At 54.3% G+C, this 11,744-nt stretch overlaps 1 protein-coding gene across 2 annotated transcripts; it reads left to right on the top strand.

The window, feature by feature from the left end:
- The first annotated feature begins 261 nt into the window (after positions 1–261).
- SH3BP5L (SH3 binding domain protein 5 like) lies at positions 262–10,980 on the top strand. 2 transcript variants are annotated; one of them, XM_090290382.1, is made up of 7 exons: positions 262–325; positions 428–1,010; positions 6,173–6,235; positions 6,366–6,494; positions 8,216–8,377; positions 9,801–9,974; positions 10,465–10,980. In XM_090290382.1, exons 2-7 carry the CDS (start codon positions 828–830, stop codon positions 10,906–10,908), a joined length of 1,155 nt encoding a protein of 384 aa, XP_090146508.1. In that variant the 5' UTR covers positions 262–325; positions 428–827; the 3' UTR covers positions 10,909–10,980. The 2 variants fall into 2 exon arrangements, with proteins under 2 accessions (XP_090146508.1, XP_090146509.1); XM_090290383.1 differs by lacking the exon at positions 9,801–9,974.
- Positions 10,981–11,744: the final 764 nt, after the last annotated feature.

Below are 11,744 nucleotides of genomic sequence, written 5' to 3'. Positions count from 1 at the left end.
AAGGTTGTATGGAACACCGCGCAGGGTGAGGTAAACTGAGACGAGGCTGTGAGTGTGTTCTGGGTGACCGGACGTATCGGAGATCTGAGGCAGCATTCTTAGGCTCGAGGAGTGTGGGGTCGGAGACGTAAGGCTCGGAGAGGTCGCAGGTTGGCAAGAGACGAGGAGGTGGGGCGGGGCTGGGAGATGTGGGGTGAACCGTGGGTGCTGCGGGAGGGCTGCCGGCGGACTTGCGGGAGGGTGAGCCTGAGAGCCGCTGGGGGGCGGGCGGGAGCGGCTGGGACGTGGAGTCGGACCTCAGGTCCTCGAGGGCTGAGGAGTTGAGGTGGGGTCCGCCGCACGACAGGGGTGTGGGAGGACGCGAATGGGTCCTTCGTGTCCGGCGTTCCGAGATTGAGCGTATCCCGGGCCTTTGTTTCCCTTACAGTTCCCCAGACACCCACCTGCGGCCCTGCTGGGCCCAGCGGCCTATGCTCAGCTGCCAGCCCCACCTGGAGGCGCCTGCCGCTGTCTTCCCGAATGGTGCGCCTCCTCGCAGGTCTCGGCCCCGGATCCAGGCCCCCTCTGCCCCTTGCCACGGAGCCTCAGCGCCTTGTGGCTAGAGGGGGAGCGCTTTTGCACCGACAAGGCCATAGCTCTGGGAACCCCGCTGGGCGACTGGAACCTCAGCCTCTAACTCAGTGCGAATTGTTCCTGTGCTCCCTTTACCATCTTTGAGAAGAGAGGCTCTTCTTGCCACCCAAAGCCGAGGAAGCCCCGCGCTGGGTCCCTGGTCCCAGCATGTCAGTCCTCTCCTGTGCGTAGGGCTGTGCCATCTCCCTGTCGGCATGGCTGAGCTCAGGCAGATTCCAGGGGGACGGGAGACCCCTCAGGGGAAGCTGCGGCTGGAGGTGATGGAAGATGAAGTCTCCCGGAGCCCAGTCGCGGAGGAGCCTAGAGGGGATGGAAGCAACAGCAGTGAGGCCAAGCTGTCCCCTGGGGAGGAGGAGGAGCTGGATCCTAGAATCCAGGTGAGCCTGGCGGGGAGAGCGTGCGAGCTTTCTGGGAGAGCTGGCGGAGGGGTGCGCTGGGGCGGGAGAAAAAAACAGCTGTCAGCAGGCTGTGGTGATGCCTGTGGTGCAGCAGGGCTGAGAGGTCGGTCTGTGGTGGGGGTGCCCCGGGGCTGGGGTGGGGAGTGGCAGGCGCCTCCCTGAAGAAGGGAAGGGGCTGGTTGGTGGCAGATGCAGAAGGCACACTTCAGGTCAGTGCAGAGAGGGCCTGTCAGCCCTCAGAGGAGGAGACTGGGTGGGTGGGAGACAATCTCACCTTATCAGGGCCTCCTGGGATGTTCACACCTGTGAAGGGTGAGACCTTTCATGTGTCAGCAAGGGGCATTAGGTTTAGGCCTCTGAGGAAGGCTGATGTGTAGCCGTTGCGCTCAGTCCTCAGCCATAGGGATGCCCAACTCTAAGAAAGCTGCTGCTGTCCAGTGCCTGGGGACACTCCCACGCTGGTTGGCTGGGAGGCTGGTCTGACCATTGGGAAGGATGGAGGAGAAGGCACGAGTGGAGGTGCTCAGCCAGCCAAGGCTGATTGCAGGGACCTGGGCAGTGGCTGTGAAGGACTAGCCTGGAAAGCTGCTTGGGGCTGAGTCTGCCCTTTGCTTCATAGCATCTTCAAGATTTCTGACGTTCAGGTGACTCCCACTGGTAGGTGAGCAACACACTTGGAGGCTTGCATTCCTGGGCTTCTCTGTCAACAAACCTTTTGTAGGTTACTTTTGTGCATTGAGAAGAAATCAGAGCTGGTCCTAGAATCCTTCCTGGGCTTCATGTAGGACTGCGTCCCTTCTCACTGCCTGAGCAGCAGTGAGTGGGTGACATTACTGCTGTGTCCCAAGGGCGTTGCGTTGAAATCAGCTCAGTGGCTTCCACTCATTCTACAGATTTGTCTTCCACTGAGGACACCAGTTGTAGTGAAAAACGCCTTGGACTGAGACTTAAGCAACCTTCTGCCTGATGATTTGTGATTTTCGTGCAAGTTTCGTAACCTCTGTCAGCCTCAGTTTCTTGATCTGTGAAGTGAGTGGTGTTCTCACTTATGGCGTGGCTTCTTCCCTCCTTGCTCTGACAGTCCTGTGAATCTTTTCTTTCACCAGTTCTTCAGTTTGTCTCTTGGTGACAGTTTGCAGATAGTGCTTTGGGAAAGAGACCCTGTGTGTGTTGGGAAAGAGGCCACGTGTATGCTACCTACTCCCTGTATTTTCCTTGGCCATGCTTCCATGGGGATCCTGCAGCTTTTTCCTGTGTCCCTCCTGCTCCTGTATTGCTCAGTGCCCACACTCCCACGCTTCACTCCAATCATGTAGCTACTAGTTGCGTGTGGTTACCTAAATAAAATCAATTAAGATGAAATAAAAATTGAAGATGTAGTTCCCCAGGTGCTGTTGGCAATGTAGAATTAGGACGTTTTGTCATGGGCAGTTCTATCGCTTGAGCTCTGAGGTTTGGAGTACACTGGGCACGCTGATATCCACAGGCCTCCAATGAACCTACTGTGACTTGCCAAAGTGGAAGGTGTGTTGTGGAGTATGTAGGAGGGAAGGGTCTCCTTGCCCAGGCCTCCCTCATTGTTGGCACTCAGCCTGGCCAGTGTCCTGGCCTCTGGGGATTCAGCCCTTGCTGCTGTGGAGGAGAGGCAGTTGCTGTGAGCGCACCGTTGGAGTAGGCAGCTAGCATGCAGCCCCTCTAGGTTTGGGCTCTTCTGGATGTAGACGAGAGTGGGGGCATGTGTCTTTGCAGGTCCCTTTTCTGTTGACAGTGCACAGACTGTGTTCTCCTGATAACATTTTAGTGCTGTAAGTGGATTCTTAGTGCACTTAGTGGGTCTTCACCCACAGATCCACCAGAACCCACTAGGGAGCTTTAAGAGCACCTGTCCTTCTGAGCTGTGCCCAGACATGTGCATCCTCCTGGACTGCGTGGGTGAGAAGTAGTTCCTGTAAGTACGGTGTCGCTCAGATAACCATAAGGAGGCAGTGAGCAGAGAAAAAAAGTTTATTGAGGGAACTAGCAAGCCGGGAGGAAGCCATGTCACGAATGGCCCGACTCTGGGGTCCTAGGGAAGGAGGGGCTGTTTTATAGGGGGAAGAAAAAAGAAACTATTGAATTCAGTCATTATCTCACAGCTGTGAGTCTAGGGCTGATCAAGATCAAACGGAGCTCAGGTTGATGTACCCCACAATCATGGGAAACTCCCGGGCAGCTGCAGGCGGACAGGGAGAGAAGGGGATAGCATGGGAACCAAGGCTGTCAGTTCTAACATGCAGCCTGGGCAAGTCCACTGGGACAGAAATATCCAAAGACAGAAACCCTATTCAGGTGTTTTCTGGAACTTCAGGTGAGGCTCTTTCTCTTGTTGGGACTGGGGTTTCTTGGAAGGTAGGCAGCCCACCCATGGCCCCATTGTCTGGTGAGATCCCCTGGAAGTCAAAGGGAAGCCAGCTGGAGGTCACTGGCCCTATCCTCCCCATGTCTTGACCTCAGCATAGTTCTCTGAGGCCTCCAAGCCAGTCCTGTGCTCTAGATAGGGTGGGTCCCAGGGGAGGCGGCTGCTACATGGTGGGCCTGAGTCCCCTCCCCTGCGACTTGCTCAGCTTCTTTGTGGTGGGCATGCTCGCTCCTGAGGCAAGTGGGTACATTCACTTGGGTGCTGCTCCTCAGACTGTTAAGAGGGTGACTTTGCAGCCTCTACCTCTTAATTCGAAATGTTGGTTTGGCTCACAGAGAGCTTCATGTCTTTTATTTCCTATATATGGGCCAAGCGTCACCCTGGCCCCACCCTCTGACCACAGCTAGTGTTTTAATGGCTGGCACAGGTGGGCAGGCGTGTTGGCAGCCTTCATGGCCTGGCATCCTGGGAAGGCACCATGTGCCCAGGAAGATCCCCCTCCCTGCTGCCTGCAGGCTAACTGATGGGCAGTGTTCGCTGACTCAGACCTCATTTTCCTGGAGTTCAATGTCAGCAGCTATCAGGAGTCTCCAGCAGGGTGGGCCACATGGAATGGGTTGCCAGCTGCCCCAGCCTGACTGCCCCCAGCCCCTTGCCCACCCTGCCCTCCAGCCCATTAGAAAGAGTAGGGTGACAGACTGAGGGGCAGACCTCATTCAGCAGAGGACTTGTTATGGCTGAAGCTGCTGTGCTGCTGCAAATTCCTGCCCTTCACTAGTAGCTACAGCCTTGCACATCCTTTCCATTTCCAGTGGGGGTGGCTGATGACCTTGTCAAGGGCTTGCAGCACTTTGGGCATGGGGCTGAGGGGGGAGGGAGTCTGGACCTTGCTCTGCCCATGAGAACAATGTAGGATGGCCTGTACCCGCTACCTCTCCTCCCCCAGAATCAGTGTTTGCTGCTCTCCTGAGGCCTGTCCTTTCCCATCAGAGCTGTGGCTTTCTGATGTGACAGTGTTCCTGTTTACTCTGGGGTGTCCATCCAGGTACAACCTCAGTGCTGTGAGGCTGGTCACAGTAGCAGGAAAGCCATATCAAAGGGTAGGTCCAGGCTGTAGCCCCAACTCTGTCCCTGAGGGCTGGATGCTCACCTTATTACTTCTGAGAAAGAGGAGGTGCTTGCGGGGCTGCTGGGAGGGTGGCACCTCTTGTCATGGAGTCTGAAGCCACCATGCACTTAGATACAGAGCTGGGCCCGAGAGGTGGCCTCTCCCCCTAGCAGGAATTACTGGGAGGAGGGCCATGAGGGTGCTTCCATCAGCTCCAGGAGACATCCTTGTTGGGAAGGCAGTGAAACCAGGAGCTGTGTGGTGGTGGGGTGCTCCCGCTGGCCTCCCAGGGAACCCTGAGGGTTGACTGCCTGTGGTTCCAGACTGTCTTGTTTTATAGACACTGGACTGTGTGACTAACCAGGTGGCCCATGTGCACCGCTTTCTAGACCCGCACTATCCAGTACAGGAGCCAAGCACCACTGGCCAGGCTGAGATGTGCCCCGAGGGTCAGATGCTTGTGGATATTTCAAAGACATGGTCTAAAAAATAATGTAAAATTGTTTTTAATGTGGCTGCTAGAAAACTAAACAGTACATATGAGACTTCCATTATAGTTTGTTGGACAGCTCTGTCCTATCCAGTTGAGGCCTTCTGGAGGCAGGGTCAGTGTGCTTTCATTCTTGGTTCTGTTGTTTGTGTTTTCCTTTGTGTTCATCCTTCACCATAACTGGGGCATGTGACTTGGTTTCCTAGATTCTTCGTGGCAGACTCACATCTCAGGGCTTGGGGAGGGGACCTGGGCTTATTGTCACCCTACTCCTGAGCAGGCCTCAAGGCTTTTCGAACCACATGTTCTTCCCTAATCTGGCCTCAGTTGTCCATCAGGCCCTGATGATTCTGTGTCCTGCATTTACCTGGACCTGTTCTCTCTTCCCCCAGCTGGAATACTGCAGACAGCCTCCACCATTGTCTCCCTGTGCTCTCCATTCATTTCTCACATTGCTCAGATAGGCCTTCCTACCCCATGGGCCAGATTGTGCCAGGATCTGTCTGACAGGCTCCCCTCCCTCATGCCCCAGCCTCTCTGGCCTCTCACCTGAGCACCTGCCTCCCGGCACCTGCCCATCATTGGTATTTTCTGTACATCCATCAAGGCCCAGTCTGGGGACAAGTGCTCTCGGTATCCTGCCCTGGCCTTGTGCTGCCCCTGCCACCTAACAAGCCCACCCTTCCTATGGTTCCTCACACCACACGGGTCTCTTGCCTACTTGCTGGGTCATGAGCTGTCACCTCTCTGAGCCTTGAAATCTCAGATCTCATGTGCCAAGCTGTGACAAGTGTGTGGTAAATGTGGGCCAAGTGGGTTGCTCAGGGAAGAGACTGCTAGCTCTGAGGAGGCTCCTGGCTGGGGTTCAAGCAGGAGGTGGCTCACAGGCTGCTGCCACTTTGCTGTGTGGAGGAATGTTCCATTCTCCATACCTTGATTTCCTCACCTTTAAAAAGGGGGTTTTACTCTGACACCAGTAACTTGTGAGATGACAGTAGACTGCAGGTTAGGGTTTGACAGGGAGGAGCAGTGTCCTTCTGTATTTCTTCCCTTCCCTGCTTGGGTGGACTCTCCCTCTGTGCATGCAACCCCCACCTGTCCCCCTGGCCCACTGGAGGCTCTAACTCTGCCCCTGTTTGTGGCAGGAGGAGCTGGAACACCTGAATCAGGCCAGCGAGGAGATCAACCAGGTGGAGCTGCAGCTGGACGTGAGTGTTCTGCTCCAATTGTCTTCATGTGTCTCCCTCCCTTTTCGGCACAGTGGCAGAGGAAGGGGCAATATGGGACTGGGACCCACACGCAATACATCCTCTGCCCACACATCTGTCCCTTTGCCAGGAGGCCAGGACCACCTATCGACGAATCCTGCAGGAGTCAGCGAGGAAGCTCAACACTCAGGGCTCCCACTTGGGAAGCTGCATTGAGAAGGCTCGGCCCTACTATGAGGCTCGGCGGCTGGCTAAGGAGGTACAGGCCCCTGACCCTCACTTTGGGAGGGCTGTGCGCTGAACCTTGCCAAGGATTTTTTCTCTGTATGGAGTGGGATACAGATCACCTTTTCTCTTTGTTTTTCTCTTACTTCTCTTCCCTTTGGTTCATGTCTCTTTTTTGCTTACCCTCCACTTCTTTACCCTTCTTCCTCCCTTTTCTTTACACAAATAATGTGGATTCACCATTAGAAGACTGTCATTATAACAGTAAAATGAGAAAGAGAAGAAAATGAAAATTGCCCCGAATTCTGCTGTGCGCATGTTTCATGATTTTTGTACCTGGGATTTGTTTTTTTCACGTCTGGTGTGATGACAGAGAAAACTGCAGTTCCCAAGAGGAGGGGGCCTGCAACACCATGCACGTCCACACGAAGAGGCACCTGGGTTGGTCAGGAGGCTGAAGGCCAAAGGAGAAAGCTTGGCCCAGGCCCTTTTTTTGTGATATTTGTGGGAAGGAGTGGGTAAGGCAGCGTAGGCAACTCTGGTCAATTTTAGAGTGGGTTGGTTTGAATAATGGGGGTGGGTTCTGGGTTGTGCGAGTGGGCCCCAATTGTCCAGGTGATTTAGGACAGAGGCAATATTGGCTGGTATGTGAGAGTCAGATACAGGAGGTGGTGGGTGTTGGATTGGCTGGTTTGAATGTGAAAAGTGTTCTCACAGGGGAGTTTACTATCTTGGGAATTAATTAGGTCTGGGAGGGCCAGCAAGGCCCCTGTGTTGTCGAAGCATTATGAAGTATAGGAAATAAAAAACATGAGTAATACAGTGCAGATAATCCATGAATTTTTTTTTTTGTATAAATCATGCCAAAACAATGGTATATGCTGTTTTTTAAAAATTTATTACTATTAATAATAATTAATCCTCACCCAAGGACATGCTTATTTATTTTAGAGAGAAAGGAGAAGGGAGGGAGTAAATGGGAGAGAAACATCTTTTGGTTGCCTGTCTCATGTGCCCTTACTGGAGACCAAACCCACAACCTAGGTATGTGCCCTGACCAGGAATTGAATACGTAGTCAACCTTTCGGTTTATGGGATGATCCTCCAATCAACCGAGCCACCTGGCCAGGGCTATATACTGTTTTTGTTCCTTTATTTTACTTATATATGACATAGTTCCACATCAGTAAATATTTACTCATCCATGCCATCCTTTTTAAGGGCTGCTGAATATTTCATTGTGTGGGATGTACTATATTTATTTAACCAGTTCCCTGGAACTGAAAACTTAGGTCTGTATCCAGTGTTTCGTTTGGTAAGCATGGCTGTGATGACTGTCTCTGAGCACTTGTCTGATTATTTCCTTCACCTTCCCCTGATGGACTTGAGTCGATCGTCTTGGTCACACTTTCTTTCTGTTAAACTATGTCCATGTCACTGAACCCCTTGCAACTAATATGGGGTAGACTTCATTTGTTATCCATAGGACGGAAAGCCAGCAGCCTCTGAGACTGCTGGGACTCACACTTGCATGCTTCAGTGGCAGCATCATGCTTTCCCATCGTCTCTCAGACCATGTCCTTACAAAATACTCTATGTAGAATGTTGCTTCCTTTGTCAGCATTTTTCCTCAGCATAATGTGTTGAAGCCGGCATTGCCATTGGCCTTCCTCCTCTTGTCCTCACCCAGGATAGGTCTCCATGGTCCTCGGGGAGGCCCTCAGGACACCCCATTCTGATGACCCTCTCCCCCAGGCCCAGCAGGAGACACAGAAGGCAGCCTTGCGGTATGAGCGGGCTGTGAGCATGCACAATGCTGCCCGGGAGATGGTGTTTGTGGCTGAGCAGGGTGTCATGGCTGACAAGAACCGGCTGGACCCTACGTGGCAGGAGATGCTCAACCATGCCACCTGCAAGGTGAGCCAGGCTATTGTAGCAGGTCCCCTTCCCTGCTTCCCTTGCTTCCTTTACTGCCTCATCATCCATCGCCCTCTTCACTCCTTTCACTCTTCTACTTCAGCCTTCCCTCAGCTAACTCTCATTCAGGCAAACCTGTTCCTTGCTCTCTCCTGTTTGGCCTCCCGTGCTTTTCCTGTACATCTGCTCTGGACTCAGACTTTCTGTTTGGCTCTTTCTGAACTTTTGCTTCCAGATTTGGGACTAACCCAAACAGTCCATCCCTGCTAGTTGTTCTGCAGTCAACACATACATTTTATTACGTTTTGCTGTGACCCCTTTTGTTTTCTTGCTTTTAAACTCTGCCACTGTACTGTGATATTTGAAGTGTAATTTGTATCTCGTTTCCAAGTTACTTAAAGGGGACTGGGGAGCAGGAGGATTCCTGGCATCAGCTCCAGTCTGCCACCCTCACTGTGTAAAGAGCAAGTGTCTCAGTACATTCAGGCTGTGACAGCACAATACCATACATTGGGGGCTAAACAACAAAACGCTTCTCTCTCACAGCTCTGGAGGCTGGGAAGTCCAGCATCAAGAATCAGGCAAATTTGATATCTGGTGAGGGTCCCCTTCCTGGTTTCTAGTCTTGTGCCCTCGTGTGGCAGAAGGGACAAGGGAGCTCTGCAGAGCCCTTTTATAAGGACACTAACCCCACCCATGACCTAGTCACCTCTCAGAGGATCGCCTGCAATACCATCAATATGGTGGCTAGGATTTCAGCACGTAAACTTTGAGGATGTACAAACATTTAGTCTAGAACAGCAAATGTGAGCTTCTAAGGGGGTCATGCTTCAGGCTCTTGAGCACTCCTTAGTCTAGGCCCCCTGGCCTTGCACTGAGCAGGAACTCCCACAGGAGAGCGTTGTCATGGGGTGAGCCTTCTGAGCTGTGAGTAGTAGGGCGTGACAGGACTCCAGTGTGCATCTGCTCAGTATGTGGTGGGGCTAGGTGGACAAGGTGGCAGGAACCCTTGCCTGCTCCCTGTTGGGCCATGAAAACCCAGAGAACCCAACGCAGAGCTGTGGCTCCCCACACTGGAGGTCCTCTGGTCCCCCCTGTGCCATCCCCAGCACTGAGAGCTCCCTGAGGGTGATAACTGCGGCAGATGTCCCCAGACAGACATTCCCACCAGGCTCACATATTGCCCAGAGGGCCCCAGCACCCTCTTGGCAACAGCAAAACTGAGCAGCAGCAGGGCAGGCAACAGTAGCAGGTGCGAGGACCCACTATTCTGTGGGTCTCAGGGGTCCATGCCCTCCAGGCTCTACAGAGAATGGGGGTTTCCCTCAGGGTAACATTTGGAGTGGTAGCCTGGGGCAGATGACAGGGGCAGGAGCATGTCTCCCAGCTCAGTGATGTTTGTTGTCCACCCCACCTGGGCCAGGTGAACGAGGCAGAGGAGGAGCGGCTTCGTGGGGAGAGGGAGCACCAGCGGGTGACTCGGCTGTGCCAGCAGGCTGAGGCTCGGGTGCAGGCCCTGCAGAAGACCCTCCGGCGGGCCATTGGCAAGAGCCGCCCCTACTTTGAGCTCAAGGCCCAGTTCAGCCAGATCCTGGAGGTAGCTGTGGGGAGGGGGGCACAGGCGGGAGGAGGCAGGCATGGAAAGTGGGTGCAGCAAGATGGTATGTGGTCTGCCTCTGTAACATTGCCAGACTGGCTAGATGGGACAAGTGGTGGCACCTGTGCTGAGTGACCTTTAGCGAATGGGTATTGGGGTTGATGTTGGGGGCAGATGCTGGCTGAGAATGGAGTTGTTGGGAGGTAAAGGAGAAAATAAAAATTGGGAAACCAGGAAGAATGAGAAAGAGGAACTGACTAGACAGAGAAAGGGGACTGTGGGAAGAGAGGAGTGGTGGGTGGGGACGGAGACCTGGGAAGAAGATGCCATTGGGCTTAAGTCCTGAGCAGGGCCTGATTTGGGGGCGTGGAGGAAGGAGGAGTGGATGGGGCGGGGCTTCCCAGTGGGGCTGAGGGGACTGGCAACTTCCAGCTGTGAAGCATTGTCTACTGGGTTATGTCACTCAGTCCCTCCTTCCTTTCCTCCTTAGGAGCACAAGGCTAAAGTGACAGAGCTGGAGCAGCAGGTTGCCCAGGCCAAGACCCGCTACTCTGTGGCCTTGCGCAACCTGGAGCAGATCAGCGAGCAGATTCACGCACGACGCAGAGGCCTACCCCCTCATCCCCCAGGCCCTCGGCGGTCCTCCCCTGTGGGTGCTGAGGCTAGGCCGGAGGAGGAGGATGGAGACAGCGGGATCATTGAGGGGGCTGAGGGTGGAGCCCCAGAGGAGGGCAGCAGTCCGGGGCCTGGTCCTGCCCAGGATTCAGACACGCTGAGCCTCCTGAGCCTGCGCACAGTGGCCTCAGACCTGCAGAAGTGTGACTCCGTGGAACACCTGCGGGGCCTCTCGGACCACACCAGTCTAGACGGCCAGGAGCTGGGTCCCCAGAGTGGGGGCCGTGGGGGCCGCCACCAACGCAGCATCAGTCTGTAGCCCATGCACAGGGCAGCTGTGTGTCTCTTACACTGCTGGCCCATGCAGGGCCATGTGGGCTTCCAGCTCCTCTCCTGGGGGCCTTGCTTCCCCTGGAGAGGTCAGGTTGGCTGTGACTGAGCCCTCTTGTCATTTGTGCCCTCCCTGACCCCAGGTTGTTGCCTTAGTCTTCAGAAGGCTTATCTCCAGCCCTCATAGTCTGTCCATGCCCTTTGCTGGCCTCTTTCTGACTTCTCTCCTTTGGTCTGGCTTTGCTCCTATGGGAATTTGGTCTGGGAGGCACAGAGAAACCCATCACAGAAGGTGGGACCTAAATCCAGCATTTTGAGCCCCCCAGCCTAAGTAAATGGACAGGTATTTCACCTCCCCATCTCCTGAGGGGCCCTAGGGATGTGGCAGAGGCCTCCTGGTAGCCCTGCCCCCTTTCTGTCTTACTCTGCCTATGTGTCGTCTGTACGATGCACTGTGGGGCCATGTGCCTCTGGAAGACACACCCCCTGTCCCTGCAGTGCTGCCTTCTCATGGCCTAAGCCACTTTGCTCTGGGTACTCCAGATTAAGACTTTGAAAAGGGGCTGGTGTCCGGAAAGGTGAAACTCCAGTGTCAACAAGGAGGACATTACCACCTCCACAGGGGCTACCATGTGCTTTGTGTCCCCAGCAGGGCTGGGCCCTCCACATTGCCATGGTGCTAGAGGGTCTCTTAACAGGGCCCATGTTGGGAGTAGAGATGTAATGAGGTCCCTATGCAGAGTTAGGTTCTTCACTTTGGAAAGGATGCTGAGCTGGGTCTTGGCCTCCTGCAGATGGAGTTAGGGATTTGGTGCTTTTCCCCCA

Source organism: Furipterus horrens, unplaced genomic scaffold, assembly GCF_987537825.1.
Source record: "Furipterus horrens unplaced genomic scaffold, mFurHor1.1.pri manual_scaffold_10, whole genome shotgun sequence".
In the NCBI taxonomy this organism is placed as follows: Eukaryota; Metazoa; Chordata; class Mammalia; order Chiroptera; family Furipteridae; genus Furipterus; species Furipterus horrens.
The sequence above is the reverse complement of the archived record's forward strand: the minus strand, read 5'-3'. Positions and strand labels throughout refer to the sequence as shown.